This window comes from Pocillopora verrucosa, chromosome 1, assembly GCF_036669915.1.
Source record: "Pocillopora verrucosa isolate sample1 chromosome 1, ASM3666991v2, whole genome shotgun sequence".
NCBI classification, from domain to species: domain Eukaryota; kingdom Metazoa; phylum Cnidaria; class Anthozoa; order Scleractinia; family Pocilloporidae; genus Pocillopora; species Pocillopora verrucosa.
Genome location: NC_089312.1, coordinates 2566474 through 2588113, shown reverse-complemented (window position 1 = coordinate 2588113; position 21640 = coordinate 2566474). Strand labels below are relative to the sequence as shown.

At 39.7% G+C, this 21640-nt stretch overlaps 4 protein-coding genes across 5 annotated transcripts; 2 read left to right on the top strand and 2 right to left on the bottom strand.

Annotated features, from left to right (window-relative positions):
• Positions 1 to 2837: 2837 nt before the first annotated feature.
• On the top strand, positions 2838 to 6628 carry LOC131794112 (microfibril-associated glycoprotein 4-like). Its single transcript, XM_059111628.2, has 4 exons — positions 2838 to 3257; positions 4308 to 4422; positions 4537 to 4948; positions 5492 to 6628. The coding sequence occupies exons 1-4, from the start codon at positions 2937 to 2939 to the stop codon at positions 5718 to 5720; spliced, it is 1077 nt and encodes a 358-aa protein (XP_058967611.2). The 5' UTR covers positions 2838 to 2936; the 3' UTR covers positions 5721 to 6628.
• Positions 6629 to 6969: 341 nt separating this feature from the next.
• On the top strand, positions 6970 to 8425 carry LOC131794115 (uncharacterized). Its single transcript, XM_059111632.2, has one exon. It carries the CDS (start codon positions 6970 to 6972, stop codon positions 8251 to 8253), a length of 1284 nt encoding a protein of 427 aa, XP_058967615.2. The 3' UTR covers positions 8254 to 8425.
• Positions 8426 to 8676: 251 nt separating this feature from the next.
• Positions 8677 to 18494, bottom strand: LOC131794090 (uncharacterized). Its single transcript, XM_059111598.2, has 12 exons — positions 18362 to 18494; positions 15606 to 16114; positions 14729 to 14903; positions 14406 to 14619; positions 13625 to 13769; positions 13072 to 13234; positions 12718 to 12877; positions 12167 to 12248; positions 11967 to 12022; positions 11295 to 11570; positions 10734 to 10802; positions 8677 to 10306 (listed from the first exon to the last, which is right to left on the bottom strand). Exons 1-12 carry the CDS (start codon positions 18404 to 18406, stop codon positions 10290 to 10292), a joined length of 1911 nt encoding a protein of 636 aa, XP_058967581.1. The 5' UTR covers positions 18407 to 18494; the 3' UTR covers positions 8677 to 10289.
• A 1154-nt stretch (positions 18495 to 19648) lies between these two features.
• LOC131794091 (retinoid-inducible serine carboxypeptidase-like) lies at positions 19649 to 21378 on the bottom strand. Of its 2 annotated transcripts, XM_059111600.2 has the most exons (3): positions 20976 to 21378; positions 20491 to 20610; positions 19649 to 20343 (listed from the first exon to the last, which is right to left on the bottom strand). In XM_059111600.2, the coding sequence occupies exons 1-3, from the start codon at positions 21358 to 21360 to the stop codon at positions 19652 to 19654; spliced, it is 1197 nt and encodes a 398-aa protein (XP_058967583.1). In that variant the 5' UTR covers positions 21361 to 21378; the 3' UTR covers positions 19649 to 19651. The 2 variants fall into 2 exon arrangements, with proteins under 2 accessions (XP_058967583.1, XP_058967582.1); XM_059111599.2 differs by having other exon boundaries at positions 19649 to 20610.
• Positions 21379 to 21640: the final 262 nt, after the last annotated feature.

Here is a 21640-nt window from a genome sequence, read left to right as displayed (position 1 = left end):
ATATGAAAATAGAAAACTGAAAATGAGAACTGATGTCTAAACTTGTGAACAAGTTGAACAACGAGTATTATTACAATTCATTTCCCCCTAGATCTAAACAATGTCGACTCAACAAAATGATAAGGTTTCAGACATTTTGAAACCAACGAAAGAAATAGAAATTCAAGGACTATAAGGTGATTTAGAAATGTAAGTTGGCTTCGCCCCGCTAGGTAATCTTCGTTGCGTGACTGAATAAGGAAAAACGATCAACTCGCGTGACATAACAGTCCAGGCTTTTCAAAGGTGCGTGATGTCACGACAATTTGTCTGACTGCCACGGCTACTTACACGCGAGTCATAAATGAGCACAGCTGTACACAATTAGCGACCCACAGAAACTATATGATTATAAAGATCAAAGCTTGAGGTTATTTCTCGCACCATCATATTTGAAACCCGTCCAAAACTCTGAGAAATCGACCTCATAATTATTGTATGGAGAAACTTAGTAATCGAAAGTCGATGGTATCATGACAGATTGATGAAATGCTGGTTGTTTTTCTCAGACGGATGATCACAAAATATATGCCTTTCAAGGGGAGACCAATGGCTTAGGATTTCATAACCCAGAAAATCGTAGCAGATTGTTAACCACAACCCTTAGGGTCTTTTTTGTTTTTGTTTTTTTATTTCATTATTTTCAGTCTCGATTAAGGCAATCCTCCCATAAATATAAACAATAGTAAAACACATTGGTTCTTGAGACCTGTAAACGCATCCTTAATTTGTTTAACCCTTAAACTCCCGTGAGTGACCAAGACATAATATCCCCTTACAATATCAATACAATATCAAGCAGGCAAGCGATGAGAATAAAGAAAAATATCAGTCAGGGAATTATAAGTTGATCCAATACTAAATTCTCCAAACTAATATCACAAGAACTGTCTGGCAGACAGTAAGGAGAATTACTAACGAGATCTTGAGAGTTAAAGAGTTAATCATAATGTTTTGACTCTTCAACCAGAAGAGACACACCTCAGCACAACAACCTGAGCTAGGAGACTGGAAAAGTTAATGAAGTGAATAATTTATGGCGCATCAAAACAACTAACAACCGCTAGATCGGGACAATTTCGACTCAACATGGTAGCAATTTTTCATCTATTTTAGAAGCTACCCATCAAGAAGAAATTCAGGGCCTATGAAAAAATCGAGAAGTGTAAGTTTGCTTCGCCACACGGAGAAATCTTCGTTGTGTGACTGACCTGGGAAACTACGCATGTAGACAAAATCATCTGGCGTAACGCGACAATTGTTGGATGCTGCGACTGCTTTTATGCGGGTCATTTATGAACGCAGTGAGGTACCTACGCAAACTATGTGATTCGAGTGACTAAAGCTTAAACTAGAGGTTTCTCTTTGCACGGCTGTATTTGGAATCTGGCCCAAACTCAAAGGGCCACGAATGATATACAGAAACCATTAATCACCGGATAGACTGATGGGGTCGTAGCTGAATCTTTTTTTCGTTGTTGTTTAGAGACTGTAATAAAAAGCCAGTTGTTGTTAAGCCCTATAACCCCCATAAAATCAATAAAACGACTCTACTTGTGTTTTATGGCGATGAGGGGCCGGCCTGACTCACCAACGACTGTGGCGAGGTGGAATAGCGAAACATGCACTCCGTACGATCAACTCCTTAATACATTTTGTAACACGGCAAAAAGGATAGGATGACGATGATAGAAAATGCTTTGTTTGGGGACAACTGTGCAAATTGGTGGAAAATACCTTAATCACGGAGCTTAGCGGTTTCTTACAATTTCTAATACACTTAGCGATTCAAGTAATCCTCCCAGAGCGTTTAGCCTAAATAAGAACAAATTGTGAAACACACTGGTTCTTGAGATCTTTAATCACCCCCCCCCCCCAACCTTAATCTGGATAATTGAATCTAAATGATTTGAATAATCAGCAACTTGCTGACTTGCTTGCTTGAAGAACTTGCTCTTGAAGAAAAGACACATGTTATCGGACAGTTTACTAAGCCAATCACTTTCAAAGTTGTAGTTTAAATCAACCAATCACATTCAAACAACTTACGCCTTCTTTGACAGTCTTACAATGCAAACTTTTCTTTCCTTTCATAACTTGACTATTCCTCTGGGAGGAGAGGAGGGGTGAGGAGGTTAAATAAGTCCTAATTCATAAATTTTACAAAAGTGTAGCTAGGGAAAGAATCAACAAACATTGAAAGTTAATGAATAAAGGGGGTAAGTTTCTAAAGGAACTGTGGTGCTGCGTAGGTGGAAGAGGTAATTTAGTGTTAAAAACTGAATTGAAAACGTTAAATTAGCTACCGTAAAAAGTTAAAAGGCTGACGTTTCGAGCGTTAGCCCTTCGTCAATCGTTGTGACGAAGGGCTAGTTCAGTTGTTAACACCGAATAACATTGAAAGTAAATGCTTTGGTTCACGAGAACCAATGGAAATACTGAAAATTAAGCCTATAACTTTTTTTCAGTCCGTCAACGACTGAGTGGCTGTGGCAGTTAATTTGGTTCGTGCGAAAACGAAGGCAAATAATTCAATTTATCAAGTGTCGTGAACGTGCGTTTAAGGGCTTGCACGCAGTTATGATTTAATGAAATGTGTTAAGATAATGATTTTTTTTTTGTATTCTAGATCTTTTAAGCTTTACGGTGGTGTATAGTTTTCAAGAGTTTTGCCAAAAACAGCGCGCCTACAAAGACAAAACAAGTGTAACCAACGAAAAACGGTATAAGAGAGGGATGAGGCAATAATTTATTAACAGGCGTGAATCAGCAGGTGACTACAAAACAAAATTAACATTTCCGTAGGAGGGCTCAGAATTCAATTGTCTTGTCTCACCTGTTAACTTAATTTGAATAGTTCCATCTCACTTCTCCGTTCATCTTCTTTCGAAGTGAACATGCATTTATTGGTACTTAGTCTTGTGTGCACAGTTGTTTATGGTGTAAGCCGTATTTCAATGCCAGATCTTAAAGCTGTTAGCTTCGCTAAAACGATATCAGGACGAAAGCTGAACGGAAGTCCGATCAGGGAAGTAGAAGTGGATTCGGAGAAGAGCTGTCAGTTTGAGTGTGTGGGTGAAGAGCGATGTCTATCCTACAACTTTGGATCTACAAAAAGCAACTCTAAGATGTTCAAATGTCAGTTGAGCGATTCTGATCGATTTGTTGGCGTTGCCAACTTCACTGAGGATAAAGATTTTAGTTACCGCGGTGTACAGGTGGACTGATCTAATCATTTTCGTAAATTCCTCAGTTTAGGTTATATTTAAGCATTTTGCAAACCGGCTAGACGTGTCAACATCTGTGTGTTTGTGGAGAAATCTGCCGATGGCACGATAGTTGACATTTAGGAATCTCACATAAGCATTTTAGTGGGAATTGAAACTCCTAATGGAGGGCCGAAGTGATACAGCTTGATCTTGAAAAACTAATGTAAAAATTATAATCATGTAAGATTGGTAATTGAAGAACAGTGAAAAGTCAGCTCAAATATTGCCCATAGACCGAGATGCTTCATTAACAGAATCGAAATTACTTGGCAAATATGAAAAATATCGAGTAACCCAAAACTTGTGCAAAACACAAATACAGCCTCAGTTGCTGGTGACGCTTCATTAAAAATTAATGTTTACAAAGGTAAAACAGTTCACCGAACTTCCAAGTTCAAACGTAGAGTCTTTCCCCAATCTCTTCGCGTTCAAAGTTGTCACTCCATCTCACTCTTCACTAGCTCTCTAAATGGCCCGGGCGTTTGCCATGTCGTTTTGCACGGTTGCAATTTAAGTAACAGTTTTTGCTTTATTACTAAGATACTTGATTAACAGAGGGGAAATTTGTAGGTGCTCCCTCACTTTTTTATTGGTGAAACGTTCATCCAGTCGGAAGGTAACGATGATTCGGCGTCTCCGAAAAACTAAATTCTCGGTCATCTAAGCGTGCTTTAATTGGCCCGAAGCAATGATTGGCACAACTGAATTTCGTTAAAGTCCTTTTTATTTCCTATGATCTCATTTGGTAATTTGCGTGGGTGATCCAGGTCATAGTAATGGCAGTATTATGGTCAGAATTGCAACAATTTGCAGATTTCAGTAAAGTGAATCGATGAAAAGTTGGATCAATGTCAGTATCTGAGAAAATGACGCACCTACTCCTTCCCTAAACTAACAACAGTCAACTGATAACAATTCAGGGTTAATGTTGAGTTAAGGGGTGGGTAGCAGGTGCTCGGTTGCTTTGATAATGACATTGACCCAAAACATTTTCCACAGAGTTCTTGTGAGGAGGACAGTTTCCAATGTGGTCTCAAAGGAGTCTGCATTCCCAACTATCAAGATGGCAGCGTACAGTGCAAGTGTGACCGTAACTACACAGGAAAACCCTGTAGTAAGTTTGAAAATTCATATAATTATTTAAAATTGGTATGAGAAAGAGGTCGGATGGAGCTAATTTTGCTACCGAGAATAAGTTCCAATCATTTCTCTCTCTTGTTTTCTATAGACCCAAAAAGCTGCAGCCAGCTTTTCCGAGATGGTTTTCGATCCAGTGGCGTGTACATCATCAATCCAGATGGCGGCAAACCATTCCAAGTGTTGTGCGACATGACCACGGACGGTGGAGGCTGGACTGTTTTTCAGAGACGTTTGGACGGCTCTGTTGATTTTTATCTTGAATGGAAATCCTACGAAAACGGCTTTGGAAATCTGAACGGCGAGTTCTGGCTTGGAAACGACAATCTTCACCGTTTAACAGCCGTCGGTAACGCCATGTTGAGAGTTGACTTGGAAGATTTTGAAGGAAACATAAGATTTGCAGAGTACACCACTTTTAAGGTGGCAGACGAAGCAGACAAGTACAGGCTTTTGATTGGAGGATACAGTGGCACAGTGGGAGACTCCCTGCGGTGGCACAAGTAAGAATGATCGTCTTCATCTTCCCCTTCTGTTCGTTTGGGTGTCTATTGGGTGCTCTGTCTGTCTGTCTGTTAGTATCTCCCTCTAGATATATCTTTGTCGGTTTGTCCTTTTTGCAGTACATTTTTCTTGCCTGTCTACTTGTCTATCTGAATTTTTTTTTGTATGGTTTCTACAATCCCACTAAGGGACCCGTCACTCTTTATCCCCTGGAAGGGGGAGGGAGGGTAGTTGTGTCACGATAAAATTTACCTAATTTCCACGATAAGGCTCCGCAATGTTCATATGAGCCCCCCCTCCCCTCATTGGCAGTTAATTGGAAGTCAATCTTCTATAAGGTCCCCCCTTAATACTCTGATGATGACGTCTGATCCCCCCTCAGTTCCTGCTAGAAACTATGTGATCCCCCCCCCAAAAAAACCCTTCCACCTCCCACCCAGGGGATGGATAATGACTGCCTCCTAAGTTGCATAATGTTCTTCGGAAGACAGTTTCCTGAATAAATATGAAACACGCTAAGATGAGTTTTTATATTATTTCAGCAATTCGCAGTTTTCAACGAAAGATCATGACAATGATCACTGCAGTTGCAGCTGCAGCGAAATCTTCAAGGGAGCCTGGTGGTACGTCGCCTGTCATGCGTCTAATCTGAACGGATTGTACCTTGGGGGTCCACATAAGTCTTATGCAGATGGTGTGGAATGGAGCGCTTTCAGAGGCCACTACTACTCTCTGAAACGCACTGAGATGAAATTGAAAATCAAAAAATGAACTGTGCTCGAGGGTAACCGAGAAGAAAAGCATTTGAACTTAGATCCACCGAAAATGTTATACAGTGGTGGAGCAGGGGGAGGGGGGGAACGTTAGTCGAACGCGACCCCCCCCCTTCCACCCACGCACTGAACTTAACGTGATATGCAGTAGCCCAAAATCGTTTTTCACCCATTTTTAATAGTTTTATCTAAAGTAGTATTCCATTATAACATGTAGTAGACGTAACTACGAGCTCATTTCTATTCAGAGTTTATATTCAATAATATCTTAACGCTGAATTTTAATTTTCCTGATTTTATATGAGGTTGCGGCTCAGTTAACAGCCAGATGGTGCAGTGGTACGGTAAGAGCCTTCGCTTCCCGCAACTCCTCCTGAATTTAATTCCCGAACCTAACATCACGTATGAATTGATTTAGTTGTTTTTTCTTTACGGTTTTTTATCGTCCTCACTGCCAAGGTTCTTCGACACTACATTCTCCGCAGAAACAAAATTCCCGATACCAATTTGAGCGGAACAGTGACTGAAAAAGATATCTTCCTCTAAATACGATTTATTTATTGTTAATTGATATCAAATACGCATTTAACCACTTTTTTCCATTTTTTTTCTCAGTATGTGCATGTTATAAGGTCGAAAATGCTGATAACTGATCTGTCAAAAAAGTCTTATGTCTCTAAATACAATAGACTGGCAACCATCAAATGTTTTTTTCAATGGTTCATTTTTTGCTCCAGCAAGATGCTGCTTTTGTATTAACACATTAATATTTAGATACAGATTAAGCTAATGTCATTTTAAGGAACCGTTACTTTAAAAACACATTTCGCTAAGAAGGTTTAATAAATATGATGATTTTTTTTCTTTCTATAAGCATCATGCACGAATGAAATTAAAATTTTTTTTGTTGCAGTGCAAAGTTTAAAATGCAATTGAGAAACGCTTATCTTAGAAAAAAATCATCTGAAAAACGCTGGCATTTGCAAACTACTAGTGTCTTCCTGACCATTGATGCTGCTTGCGCGCGCAACAAAACTGCTTTCCTTTTGAAAGCATTGTTCCCCGCGCGCAAGGCATTCGTTGCGCATGCACGTCACCATTTTATCCAGTTTCCATGGTGAATAAGTAACGGTTTCCATAAAGTCAACAGACCCCTCGATTGTTTTCATTTTGGTACACTCCATTGTTGCGAAACAAACACTTTGTTACGATTTTTTGGTCATTGTTTACAAAGTTTTGTGGACATAATGCTTAACTTGACGACATCAAAGGAAAAACGCAACGCTTCAATTAAGGAAACCTCTTCAATTCATGTCGCTAGATCGCGAGAGGAGGGAAACGCACGCAACGAAATCAACACTCCGAAGAAGTCTACGCAGATGCAAAATGGCTTACCTAGCCATTCAACGCCGAATGACAAATGTAAAGTACCTGAATTTTCGTCTCCAATGTCTCCGGTGCAAAAGTCTGAGGACATTTCATCATCAGCATCCGAATCAACTCAAAAAAGCAGTCCTGGCAGCTTCAAAGGATTCACAGTCGATCCGATGAGCCAAACCTTTCTGCGCATGCCACATTTGTACCACAGCCTGCAAGCGCAGTTGCAACAGAACAATTCGCCGAAAGTCAAGAGGCCCATGAATGCGTTTATGATCTGGGCGCGATTATACAGATCGACGATTGCGAAGCGATATCCGAACGCAAACAATGCGGAGATAAGCGTCAAGCTCGGCGAGATATGGAATGAATTGTCCACGGAACAGCAACGACCATATTTTGACGAAGCTTCGCGCTTGAAAGAGAAACACCGAAATGAACATCCAAATTGGGTTTATCAGCCAAGACCGTCGAAAAGACGCTTAGCATATATTACAACGGGTAGCCCCAGTGGGATACCCTGTAATACTGATTCTTATGGCTATCACCATCCTTATAGTCTACAGGCAGACAGAGGCAACATGTCGGTATCTCCTCAGACGATACGAGATCGTGCAAATGCAGGATCACTCAGCTTTCAGCCAAGAAATCTTAAAGACGCATTTAACATGGCGCAGTTGGATCGCGTTCCTGCAACAAACATAACAAGCGCGAGCAGTAAGGCTGCTGCTGACCACGGATTTGCCAATAGAGTGTTTACCAGCGCAGAGAGAGACGCCGCACGTGGCAAAGAAAACGATTGCATTCCGTTTTATAGTAAAAAAGAAGAGGAACAAGCCGTGGATTGGCTGAAAGTTGAAGCGGCAAAATTCGAAGAGGAGCAAATGGTGGCAAGACGTGCGCGCGAAAGCTGTATAGTCAATGACGCAATGCTCCCTACAGTCAATCACGAGACCGACGAGCAGGAACAAGTAGCAAAGATCAAACAAGAAATGGATAGCGACGGCACCGATCTTGACAGATACCTTGCAGGACTGGATGAAACTATCAAAGAAAGCCTTGAAAAACTCAACGACGTTCCCGATGAACTGGATTTCCTCGATGATGGAAGTTTGGATATGTTAAGTGACATTGAGGATACTGAGAACGAATAATTGACCACGAATAGTTAACTACGAATAATTAACCACGAATAATTAACTACGAATAATTAACCACGAATAATTAACAACGAATAATTAACTACGAATTATTAACTACGAATTATTAACTACATAATATCTGTAGTTAAATCTGTTCCAGAGAATAAATCAAACCTGACCCGAGTTAAAGGGGGGAAAAATATGCTTGAGAAGTTTAATTGCCTCAAATTCAATAATAAAGCAAAATAAAGACCTGAGTTTTGAAAAGAGTTTTATTTGCACTTACCGGAGTAATTTCTATGTTTAAAACTCAGAGCCTGTTGTCGTGTTTTCTTTACGTTTCGCCTTCTTTCGAGCAGTAAAGAAATGATTAGAATGGAAGGCTTAGAATAAGGCTTACTTATATGCAGGTAAAAAAAAGAAAACAACTTTTTTAACAAGGAACACTTTATTTCTTATGACGGAAGTTACACAAAGAACGTAAAAATGGTATTAAAACTTGATGAATCACTCGCATACACAAAAAGTATGTAGATATGTGATTTAAATGATAAAAATACATCACAATAATCGCTCAACCTCGCCCGTACTTCTTCTTTTAACTAAAAAGACTGATTATGTTCGAGCTTTCATCCTCACAAGTAATGCCACTGCCTCCCGTTCGCGGAAGAACGGAAGGATGTAAAATCTGTGAGCTCAGCAGCAACAAGCCTTTCTTTTTCTTCCCTACCCCTTCCTGTGTCAGTCACCTGTTTTGCTCACTTTCGCCCCATGCCCCTGCGCGGCTCAAGTTTCCTTCTATTGGATAAAAGTAAACGGAAAGGCCTGGTACGCAGGCTAGTCTTCAAGGTGAAAGACCATCGTTGAAGTTTTTAAACACAGGTTCTTAATTATAAGTGAAACGAGTTTAGCATAACAATATAATCACCATCTAGAGTTAAGATCTGAAAAAAACTAGCATAGAGTCTTAGTCTTATGTTACAGTAAGTGAAAGAGCGGTTTTAATTATCAATTTATAAAACTACAATTCGTCGGTGGCTAAGTGATGAAATGTGTATAGCTGACAACATGATTTCGAGTGTAATTCGGTGTTAATACACAAGAGCAAATTTCTTAAAGACAATAAAATTAAACGAGCCCGTAGAGTACAATTTATAAGTGCTTATTTACAACAAATTGTACGATCGAGAAATCATGTTGCTACTTATTAATAATTTGATTGCAAAACCCATAACACAAAGTCAAGACGGGCGAAATTTTGGCAGCGCGCGCGCCATTTGTAATTTGCATTTGTGTTACTTATTTGCACTCGTGTTACTTATTTGCACTCGTGTTACTTATTTGCACTCGTGTTACTTCAGTTTGCAATAGTGTTACATGAAAAATGCACTCGTTTTCAGCCAGTCAAACGCGCGCGATTTTCGCACGTATAATATTTAACCAAAATTATAAATCTGAGTGCGTAAAGGAATATAAACTTTAAAAAGGTATTTTCTGTCATGCTGCGCAAAAATTGCCTCCTAATAGGAAAACTTCAGCTTTTCTGTTGCTGATCAAAGAACCTACAATCTTCTAAACCTTTCATTAAGAAGATTACAATATAAATTCTCCTTTTTGTCTTCTGTACCTTTCATACGATATTGTTTATGAGAATTTAGTGCTTAACTTACTGGTGATGTTTTCGTTTATTCTCAGCACCTTTTTGCTTGATCACGTATCAATATTGTGAGGAGAAATTACAAATTGGTCACTCCTAAGAGTGAAACATCTAACTGGTGAAAAAATCTTAGAACAGAATACCTGTAGTAAAGGTAATTGATAGGTTATCGACATGATTTTTGTCACGAGTAAGTATTAACTACAATGACGTCCAGGAGACGTAAAGCTGAAAATATGAAAAGTTACCGAATGTAGATACATAGTTGCAATGTGGCTTTTATGAGAGAGTTCACTGCGAACTGGCTCACTTTTAGGAAAAAAATTAATATTAAATTACCAACTGAGCCTCGTTATAGTTTTTATCCCACCAGGGGAGATGCATGAACAGCTTACTTATTACCAAGTTCTGAAATGAAAAATAAAAAAAAAAACTGATTTGAAATATTTTCAAAACAAGGAAGTCCTTCATAGAAGGAAGAACAACATATAAATATAGACGAATACCCATGGCCACAATAACTCGAATAGCCGGTCAACCCAAAATTAAAATATTTTTGTCCGCAGTGAAGCCTTTTTTGACTTTGCGAGAAGTCCGCAAGGGGTCTGACACTGATAGTGCCAGACCCCCGCCAAACCTATCCCCGACTCGTCTCAAATCTTCCCGCAGGCGGAGAAACGCGCGTCCTACAGCGCTAGTAACGAAGGGATTGCTCTCAGGCTATCGTTGGAGCAACTGTAGCTATTACCGATCGAAATCAAACAACATCGATGCTGCTTACCGATCTTTACAACTATGACTGAAAATAAAAGAAGGTTTTCGAGCTCTTACATACCAGAACACATCCATATGGCTTTCAGTTTCCACTGTGAGCTCTCTTTTACATGAATGCCTTGAGCAGAAGCTGTAAAAGGAAAGAAGCTTCTCGTTAGCACCATTACTTATCATCTGTGGCACCCTTACAGAAGCAACAGCACCGACAATAACAAGGTTGCGCCTAAATCCCACCGGCCAGAGGTACGCCCGTGGAGCTTTAATGACGAGTTTCCGAGTCGGATGATTATTAGAAATTGTCGGCTATTCCGATATGGCCAATATCAAGGATCACAGCAGCAAGAAAATAACATCAGCTATATGCGATGTCGTGCTGCGATCCTTATGGCCAGCGTCACACATCAATAATATTTGGAGGAAAACCCATCAAGATCTGGTCATTCGGGCGTTTTCCCGCGCTTTAATCAGTGTGACTGTTTTAATTCTTATCTCTCATTGGCTCATTACCATAACTCTTTTTGCTCTGATTGGACAATGTGATGACTTTAGTTTGGCTTCCACGACACTCTATCACAGTGCGCTCTTCAGTGGAGAGACATGACCTAAAATAATTTTGACTTACCTCCCCACTCAGTGCCGGAGTTGTCCGCAGTGACTGTGTGTGGAGATTGTGGGTTCATGTTTGCGTCAGCAATAGCCAAGGAATTCTCGAGCATTTTAGTTAAAACTGTGTTTGATTTAGTTTTTGCTTTCACCCATTCATCTTCAGGAACGGCGACGAACCGAGCCAAATGGTCTGTGGTGCTTTTCAGAATGGCTTTTCCGTTCTTGCTCACTCCAAAGAGAATATTCTCGTCCTTGTCATGTCCAACCAGAGTAAGAAGACGATTATCCAAGCCTGTATATTGTGTATCAAATAAAAGCATATTTAAAACGTCTTGTCGCTTGATGCTAGTCATTAGTCCGTACCGGGTCTTGATCATTTAGAACGAGCAAGGATCTGGAAAAGAGTGTGGAGGCACCACATCGTCCAACAGGAGGTAGCTATTCCTTTCTATCCTGTTTCTACTAGACCCATAAGCTGTTTGAGTTAAAATGTTTCTCTCTGCTTCTCGCTTAATACGATTTTGTCGTATGCGCGCCATTTTCCACTTTTTAATTTTGTTATTTGATTGTATCATGTTGTTTTTCCTACCATTCTTACCAATTTCCCTCCCCCCCCCTCCCCCACCCCCGCCCCACAAACCCTTTTCAGTGGCCATAGCTAAGCTTTTGAAAGACTCAATGATTTTACCTGTCCAAGAATTGCCTTTGTCTTTACTACGAAAGCAATTTGGTGCACTTTTACTTCTGCAAAATTAAAATAAAACAATTGTATAAATTTCAAGGGTTTTTCATATTCTTCACTGCCACACGTCTTTAGCAATCAAACTTTACTTGGTCACGGATGTCTTTGTCTGTTTGTTGCGTGACTCACTGTCAAGAAGGTCTTACCCTTTCATTGGCACGCTGCAAACATACATGACGTCAGAGCTCTTGTCCAACAAGTAACCGCGACTTGTGAATGTCAAAGAACCTAAAAAATATCATTGAAAGTTATTGTGTCACTTAAGTTACTGGGCCGCATTGGTTAAGATATTACCGCGTGAGTCAATCAAGAAATCACTATGGCAGTCAGTCAAAACAAACGAATGTTACGGATTTTAGCCAGCCTGTCAGTCGATAGTCAGTAAGTTGGTCAATCAGTCAGTCAGCCATTTATTATTTTAGATAGTATTCAGTAAGTCTATCAGTAAGGTAGAGAGTCAGGTAGTTAGTGAGTCGGTCAGTCAGTCAGTCACTTAGTCAGTCGGTCAGCCAGCCAGTCAGAAAATCAGTCAGTCAGTCAGTTAATCAGCCGGTCAGCCAGCCAGGCGGCAAGCCAGTCAGGCAGTCAGTCAGTCAGTCAGTCGATTCTTGAAGAGCTGACATATCAAGCGTTAGACCTGTCATTCTCCTGACTTGCAGTTTCAGATATCAAAAAGTACTAACGTATCGAGACGTACCCGAGGAGGGTGCAGGACCAATCGTGCACCCGAAGAACTCCACCCTGAGAGCAATACTGCTGTACCACCCCACAGGATTGATACGGATAAACCGAGCCTGGATACAAATCTGAAGCACAATAATCTGAGTGTAGTCGTCATTGGTGTTTGCCGCAAATTCCTTGAAAAGCAAACAGAAAAAGAAAACAAATTTTAAAAAAAACCATCGTCAGGCATATGAAACGCCTCTAAGTTATATGTAGCAGGAAAACATTAACAGCTGAAATACTTTATATTTACTCTTTACCTCGTCCTTTTCGGCCAAAATAGTCTTCGTCGCGCTTTTATCGAGAGGCGTGACTAATTACGCGTTACCTTGATCTTACTTCCTTCTTTATATGGTTTCCAAATGACTCCATCATCGCTGTAGAAAAGGGAAAGTCTGGTGACGAAACTGCCATTGAAACCTTGTGTGGTGAGTCGGCAGACCTTGGCTACTTTTGTGAAATCGACTTGAAGAAACTGTGATTTTTCCTTCCTAAGGTAATGATGAAAAAGAAAATCAGAAAAACTGGGTTACGTTATCACCTAATGTAACTCTACGTTTCAATCATGGAAATCAAAGTAAAAGAAATCACGTATTGTTATGAGCTTGAAAGGAGTCAAAATGCGAGCAGAAAATTTGCGTATCTTGAAAATTTTAAGTTTAAATGCGTCTTTTTAAGATCGCAATTTCCCAATTTGCCTTAATGAACTCCTTTTATTAAATCTACCTCATATACCACCCCGAGAAAAAAACGCCGAAAGAAGGTTTTCAGGTTTTCATGCCCCCCCCCCCTCCCCCCCGGTATATATAATGCCTGAGTATATACGGTTATTTTATGACCCATACACGCCCAAAGATGAAAGCTGTTTTATTACAACTTACGCCAACTGTCCACTAGGTATCCACGCCTTACTGCCATCCAACCTGGCCTCGTGAGGCTCACCGCCAGAAGAATAGGACGAACCTGTAATCTTAGAGTCTGTGATACTCTTATCTTGCAAACCAAGAGCTTCGTCACATTTGGCTTCTAAAATATAAAAAGAAGTTTGGTTTAACCCTTTAAGCCATGAGACTGACTAGCATCTAATTTCTCCTTACAGTTTTACTACTGAATCATTCATTAGGATCATGAGAATAAAGGAATTGATCAACAAGCTATGAAGCTTTGATTGTTAAACGAATTCTCCTTGTCAGTGCCAAAGGACATGTATTGAGGAGAGTTTGGAGAATCTGAATACTGATATTGGGATGCAAAGGGTTAAAAGTTAGACAAAAATACTAACCAATGGTGGCGCGTGACTATGACGAAAAGTAAATAATCGAAATAAGCCGCCATTGTGCCATCCAAGTGGAAAATATACACGTTCGGTATAAATCTAACAGCGCTCTACACGATTACTGCAATCGGATTGGCTACGCCACTCGTTATCAATTTCGCGATTAGATAGTGTGTAAAAGTGAGTTGCTTAACAGTGAACGGTTGTAAACTGGAATAAATTCGTCCTCAATTTCTTCTAGTGGTTGTCGATTTGGGTTTCACCCTCATTAAATATAACGCGGTAGAAATCTCGCCATCAATGTGTTTGATAAATGATGACACAAACGACATCATCTTCCACTGAATACAATCATTGGTTGATGCGCTGGTAACCTTGATACGTACTTTGCACATAATACTTGAATGAAGCTGAGGATGGCCCTTGGTGAGAAAACTCCCGGGAGCCTGAGGCCGAGCTACAGGTGTCCGCTGACCCATTGTATTTAAGATTCACGTACACTGTACAGTCGTGGATTTTCCCGTCAGCTCTTGTTTTGCCGGGATCCAGGTTTAATTTTATGCTCAGTGACACTTTTTGGTAAAATTCAAGTTTCTCAAACTGAAAACAATACAAAACAAGGTTGGCACCGATTAACAATTGTGTGGTCGTATTTCAAAAACCTAATTTTGGGCTAAAATGTTTTTATAGATAAAAATGAGTTTCTTACCTTGAATGAGACCATCTGCGAATCAGATTGCGCAACAACACTGACAGAGTTGGAGAATTTGGTAAAATCATTGTAGGTAAGGAAAGGCGGTAAGGGTAGTTGTAATTTGCCATTCTCCACCAGGTCTGTAGTATCGTCTGAGTGCTCCACATCCACACGGAGATTGATTTTGTCTCTAACAAAAAATAAAAGGACAGCATGTCAATCAAGGTACTGTAAAGGACCAGTCATTTTTCATCGCCTGGGGAGAGGGGGGAGGGGTGGAAGCAGTTTTGAGGGGGATCATATGATTTTTCAGGGGGAAGGGAGGGGGAATCAACAGTAGCCAACAGGCGATAAAGAAGGAAAAATATAAAAAATTGACTGCGAAGGAGGGGGGGGGGAGATCATACAGAGCCTTAAAGTGGGATCAGGTAAATTTAAATATACATGCGGCAATTTTAGAAAGCTCATCGACTGAGATCACGACAGTTAAAGTTGAGATTTAGTGCGGAGTGGAAATTATTGAGTAGAAAGTTGAAGGGCTACGAATTTGAAATAACTGAGAATCAGGAGTTTGTAATCTCTTGCTAAGCACTCATCAATGTTTTTCTGGCCTGTAATTGAAACATTCCACAAAGTAGTCACTGATTATGGATACAAATCAAACAGCGACGTTAGCTGCAATTTGTAATCTTTACCTCAAGAATCTTTCGACGATTTCTTGGTTTGGTGCTTTTACAACATTTCAGTATAGCACCTAAGCCGTTTTGCTGTAAATATTGGATTTTCCAACCTAGCGTCGGCACGTTGATGCCTTTCTCCGAATAAAATAAAGTCCTCAACTTGTAATGAGTAATTTGCTTTAAAATAATTACGAGAGAAAATACATGCATACCCAGAGCGAACGGTATGGTAGTTTGAAACACTCCATAGGGTCACTTTCAGATCAGGTCTCTTGCAGGCTGGTTTGACAGTCTTTACTGCTAGCATGGCAGCCCAAACAGATTGATTTTTGTACTCGGTTCCAACACTAACCCACTGCAAGCCACCGTTCACGATCTCCTGGTGATCCATCACCTGAATCTCAAACTCAATCTTAATCTTGGTTTCGTTCTCATAAGTTGCTCGAGTGACTTCGCCAAATTCAAAAAATGCAATATCGTGAAGACCATCATTTGCAGATGAAGTGAGGTTTGGGGACGTGTTTGGGACGGTCAGCTGAGAGCTAACCTCAGTTACTTCTGTTTTTGTTAGTCGCAGAATGGCGGAGGTGTTGAAAGGACACTTGATTTTTGTCTTCAATTGAGTGGTCTCTGGAATGGTCATTTCAAGTGTGTACTTTACACGACGGCCAACATATTGCCAATCTGTAGACCTGGAGAGGCTGAACTTAAATTCTGAGGCCTGTAAACGGAAGAGCGACAAAATGAGGCGATTTTAAATGAAGTTGATACGTTAATAGGTAAGGAGAAACGAGCTCAATTCGGAATCGAATTTCTATTCCTGATGAAATGTTTCTATGCCTCAATATCTCCATAGATATATCATAGCATTCCACATGTGATGTTAGCAAAATTTTATTTGAGGTCGAAATTTTGTGCGGAATTCTTTGGAATGAAATTCATCTTGAAGCAGGTGCACAATACCCTAAAAAATTTTGTTTTGGCCTGCCGAATCGCAAAAAAATTTGCTAGGACTTTCTTGACGTCAAATTAAAGGGCATAACTGCGGCCTTGAAGTAAATTTGGTTTCATTTCACGGTTCTGGGCGTCTAAGTTGCAATTAGAGAATGAATCATAAGTTAACAAATGAATAAATAACAGCACCTTTTTGAAAAAGGCTTCTTAGATAGGCACAAAGTTTAATTGTTCACCTGCACAAATTAAAATAGCTTGGAGGAATCTGGTGGGATTCAGAATCCTTCGAAAAAAAATTCAAAATTATTGCGAAACTTGGCGAAATATGTTCGTGTTCTTCTTATGACTCCTGTTATTTTAGAATAAAATGCTTTTTTTTTCGCCTAAAAATTTTATCAAAGCAGCTTATTTTTTTAAGTTCCTTGCTTGGATAATCATTGTATATCGATTTTCAAAGAGCTCAATACTAAACCTGACAGTTTAAGACTTTCATGAATTATTAAGTGGTATTGATTTCGTTGAGGTCTCAAGAATTATTTGTTCTCTTTATGCGCTCTCTGGGAACTTTCGAGGGGCAACACAAATGCAACTGAACTGAAGAGATTTGTTAATCCTACGACAAAGTCTGACGACTGCGATATACTTTCGACAGAAGTTGAGCGTGCAGCTAATATGTAAAAGTTGCCGAACATTTCTAGAGTCGTATGCATATTTTATGAAGGATAATGGTTTCCAGAACCGAATTTCTCTGACAAAAGGTTACAAACACGAAACACTTTTGGCTCCAGATGAAGACAAAACGATGTAAAGTTGCCTTCCGTAACAGTTTTTAAATAAACTTCCTGCTTTCAAAGTCCCTTTTTCGCAATAATTACAAAAGCTGCAGTCTCCCTTGAGGACTTTTGGTGTAAAACACGCTTTTGCCTACTAAATTATATAATCGCCTTCTGTCCTGAAGGACTTAATTTTGGTGTTTGAATAAAGTTGTTTTTGCCATTTTATTGGATGACGCCTCTTAAAACTAACTCGAAGAAGTTGCTGTGCATTCAGTTCTCAATCAACAAATAAAGCGAATGAGCCTTCTCCGTTTACCCGACGTATTTCGCCGGAAACAGATGAATAACGAAGGAATCGAAAAACGAAAACCGGAGGAGAAGTGTGTCACTGTAAAAAAGGGCATTAAAAAGCAGTCTAATTTCTGCTACAACTTCTTTTACCAAGCACCTCCACAGAACGGTTTGTTTTGCTACATATCAACAAAATATACGATAAACATTTAAGATTCACAACCAACTGCGAAAAATTGATTACTAAGGAAGGAAAATACGTCGTCCTTTTCGTCAACAAAGCTATTTTCTCAGCAAAAACTTGTGATCCAATCTTGCTGGTAAGTTTGACCCAATTTGACGCCGATGTTTTGCAATAAGGCGATTTTCTATCGTCAGTTTTTTAATCTGACCTCAAATATATCGAAAAAAAAACACATTGTATCTCAAGTTTACGTGCATCTGTCGGGTTAGATTAATCTGAAGACCGTTTTCAGGAACTCGTTCAGAGTTTCATATTAAGTTTGAACTTAATTAAGAAAGTTTCCTTTAATTTCTCCTTTTTTTCCTTTAAACGATATACTCATACGAACTGCAAGCAAACCCAGAAATGATATCCTTCAACAGTTTCGAGATAGCTGTGGTAAACAGTTAAGCGTTAATTTTTTAAGGCGGTGAGAGCTTAGAACATGTCAACCTAATATTTGCAAGTACTAATAACTTAACCGAAAATTTTTAACTAACCTCGTCCATGATAAAGACATTGTATAAAAAGTAAATCATTAAAATAATTTTTTACACGTTATCAGTGTTCTCAAAGCGAATTGCCAAGAAAATATTGCAATGCTGATACGAGCGCATCTTCTGCGTAGCATATTGGAGGGTTGTTTAAGAAAACAATTTCGCCATTGCGGTCCTTAAAGATCAACCAGAATATTTAATCATAAGAAAAATAAAATACCTCTTACCTCACAATTAGATAAAACTGCTACAAGGTAGAGTAACAGGAACATTATTTTAAGTTAGTGAGGCTGAAAGTTTTCGAATCGATCTCAAAAACAACTTCGCCTCTCGCGGTAGCAGGTGTTAAACTTGAAATGGCCCAAAAATGCTAAATTATTAACACTATTTACGTACTCCGTTAGATGCCATGGTGACAGAGTGACTTGGTGAGAATAATTATGTTACCAAGCGCTGCTCGTGTCAGTCACATTATGTCTGTTGATTAATTGTAAAATTTTGCTGCCGGGAATGCTTTTTTATAATGCCAAATAACAGAGCGCATTGTTTAAATGTTTCGTACAACATGATGAAATTACGATTTTCTTCTACTGCCAAAAGTTACTCATGGACATTTCTCCTTAAGTCGTGAAAGTATAAAAATTAAAATGCCTCGCTTTGTTCGATTAATGAATAATTCACTCGACATTAGTGCGTGTTAATTAGAACAGACTTCATTGTCAAATGATTTTATCCGAAAACGTATATTCTTGGATTCTGAAATCACACTTCATAACTTTTCCCTCCAAGGAGAGGTTTCTATATCTTCTATCGTTGTTCTTGAGTGACCTACCATCAACTTCAAAACCGCTCAGGTTACTTCTTTGTCCTTAAAAGAATGACGTAGCCTCTACAACTACGTCACACTATATTAATAAAATTTCCTACAATATTCTTTTCATAGAAAACTCGTCCATGTCTTGACACACGATCTTGCAGGTGGAATTTGGACGCCCATACAATAAATTTTATTGCACGCTAAAATTGTGTCCATTAACAAGTTACCTCGTAATCGTCACTGTCCGCAATTTACTTTTTAGAGTCACTTCTACAAGTCTTGTAAATTTCTCTCTGTAAAGTGAAGTAATATAAACAATCCTATGAGTAAAAGGTGACAAAATGGCTGAGTTTTGAAAAAAACAGAGGTCCATCGTAGGAGACTATGCGAAACACCCAGGTTAGGGGATTTTTACCGACTTTTGTTGTAACAAATTTGGAAAAGCTACGTTTCAAAAGGCTTCCCTTAATCTGAGCCAAAACAAAAAGAAATATGAGACATGATCTTTATGTAGAGAGGGAAAAAAAATAATACTGCCTTGCAGTGTTACAATAATGATTAAAATAAAATAATTATTATTATAAAGTATTAAAACATCGAAATCAAGTTTTATGATTATTTAAGGTCAAAGTCTCCAAGAGACTATAATGTCATTTGTGCCACAATACAGGACACACTCTTGCCATTTGGTAGATAACCATTAGTTCAGGACAGTTTTTATCATTTCCAAAGCCATTTCAGGGGCATCTATTGGAACCATATGACCAGCATTGAGAATGTAATAAAGCCCAAAGTTTTTATAGCTCTTCAAGAAAGCTCCAGTTTCCCTCTTTTCCAATTTTGATGGTGCATACAATGGTTTCCTAGATGCCTTCAAAAATTCTGACAAGCCATCCCACTTGATTTTCGAAATCCACAACTCTGCACCAAGTGTCCCACAGATCATATCAAGCTGACCTTCATACACAGTCACTTTCACCCCTCCCCTAACAAGTTCACCCACATCTGATAATACTGATGATGGGATGTCATTTCGTTGACAGTTTGCCACCAAATTTGACTGACCACCCCATGTAACATTTTCTGGTATAATACCAAGCTTCTTTCTGATTGGTCCATTCATGAGCTCAGAAAGAGGATCACTGTGGGCCCTTATTATGTATTGTGCAAACATTTGATCATGTGACAGCCTGGAAGTATTCTTGTGGATAAGGGAATGTGTGTTGACAGAATCTAATACATTATGACGCAACACATAATAAACATCAACATTGTCAGTTACATTAGCAATGAGGTTGCTTCCTTTGTCCGTTAAATCCATAGCTGTCTTGAAATCTCCTTTACTGGCAGCATTGAAAACTTCATTGGCCAATTCTTGGACATCATTGTAGTCTTTCCCATCAAGCAGCGAAAAAGAAAATAGATATGGTCCATAAGAGAGTGTTATGTCTTCAAACGATATCAAGGAGTCTCCTAGGGCAAGCCCAATAAGATTACACTGAATCTTCTTTTCTTTAATCAAGACATGTAAGGCCTTACCCAAAGCAGCAGCCATTTTACCACCATATGACTCACCAGCAATGAAAAAAGGTAACTTCTGGAAAATTGGGAACTTGAGCAGAAAAGCTTTGAAGAAGGTTATCAAGTCAGCTGTAATTTCTAAAAAGACAAATGATAAGGATTTAGTCCTTTAAAATAACAGTATTGCACATTATGGAAGAGGGGGCTAAGAAGGAGGAGGGGGAAATGGAATAGGAGGGGGCTGAGGGGGAGGAGGAGGCTAAGGGGGAGAAGGGGGCCAAGGAGGAGGCGGGGGAAATGGAATAGGAGGGGGCTGAGGGGGGGGGAAGTGGGCTAAGGGGGAGGAGGGGGCCAAGGGGGAGGAGGGGGCTAAGGGAGAGGAGGGGGCTAGGGGGGAGTAGGGGGAAATGGAATAGGAGGGGGCTGAGGGGAGGGGCTCAAAACCGAAAAACTCAAAACTGATCTAGGTGTCCAACAACTTCGAAACGAAGGTCCCTACGTACCTGAGATGTTCGTGGTGAGGGCCGATGGATCTGTAACATAACTATATCCACAACCAACAGGATTATCCACAAATACGATGTTAGCTTCCTTTATCCACGTTGTATTGCGCGGCTTGAGATCGATATCCAGGGGACCGATCTCTGCGAAATTGCCATAACCTGTGGAGGAAGCCCCGGGACCTCCCTGCAACCACATCAACAGAGGTTTTTGAACTCTCTCTGCTGGATCTTTCACCTGAGCTCCATAAAACCACCAGAACATGTGAGCATTTGGTCTTACTTCCACATAACCCCAAGCTTCATCTTGTATCTGTGGTTCTGATTTCGCAGCTTGAATGGATAGCTGAAAAGCAACGAGCACGAACATGGAAATGATCGAAGCCATTTTCGTTTTAGTATAACCTCGGTTGTGACTGATGATGAGTAAAATTTGCTCGAAAGAGATCTGGGTACCAGGGAAATAGCCTCCCTTTAAGGGTGGGGAGGGGTAGAACTATAAGGAACAATTTTTTTCTTTCTTTTTATCCTAAATTTTTTTTCTGTGAAACGCAGAATGAACCACAGTAGGTAGGGTTTTTTTATACAATTTATCGATGAAACACATATTTCTCATGTAAACTTCAAAATAGAAACCTTCTTTTTCCTGATGATTTCAGTCCTGTATG

Coding starts and splice junctions, on each gene's coding strand:
- LOC131794090 (XM_059111598.2), bottom strand. CDS start 18,406: ATGTTCCTGTTACTCTACCTTGTAGCAGTTTTATCTAATTGTGAG. Junction 12,878..13,071: donor AAGAAGGAAGTAAGATCAAG/GTAACGCGTAAT, acceptor TTGCTTTTCAAG/GAATTTGCGGCAAACACCAA. Junction 10,803..11,294: donor CTCCGGCACTGAGTGGGGAG/GTAAGTCAAAAT, acceptor TTCCTTTTACAG/CTTCTGCTCAAGGCATTCAT.
- LOC131794115 (XM_059111632.2), top strand. CDS start 6,970: ATGCTTAACTTGACGACATCAAAGGAAAAACGCAACGCTTCAATTAAG.
- LOC131794091 (XM_059111599.2), bottom strand. CDS start 21,360: ATGGCTTCGATCATTTCCATGTTCGTGCTCGTTGCTTTTCAGCTATCC. Junction 20,611..20,975: donor CCTCACCACGAACATCTCAG/GTACGTAGGGAC, acceptor TTGTCTTTTTAG/AAATTACAGCTGACTTGATA.
- LOC131794112 (XM_059111628.2), top strand. CDS start 2,937: ATGCATTTATTGGTACTTAGTCTTGTGTGCACAGTTGTTTATGGTGTA. Junction 3,258..4,307: donor TTAGTTACCGCGGTGTACAG/GTGGACTGATCT, acceptor CATTTTCCACAG/AGTTCTTGTGAGGAGGACAG. Junction 4,423..4,536: donor CTACACAGGAAAACCCTGTA/GTAAGTTTGAAA, acceptor TGTTTTCTATAG/ACCCAAAAAGCTGCAGCCAG.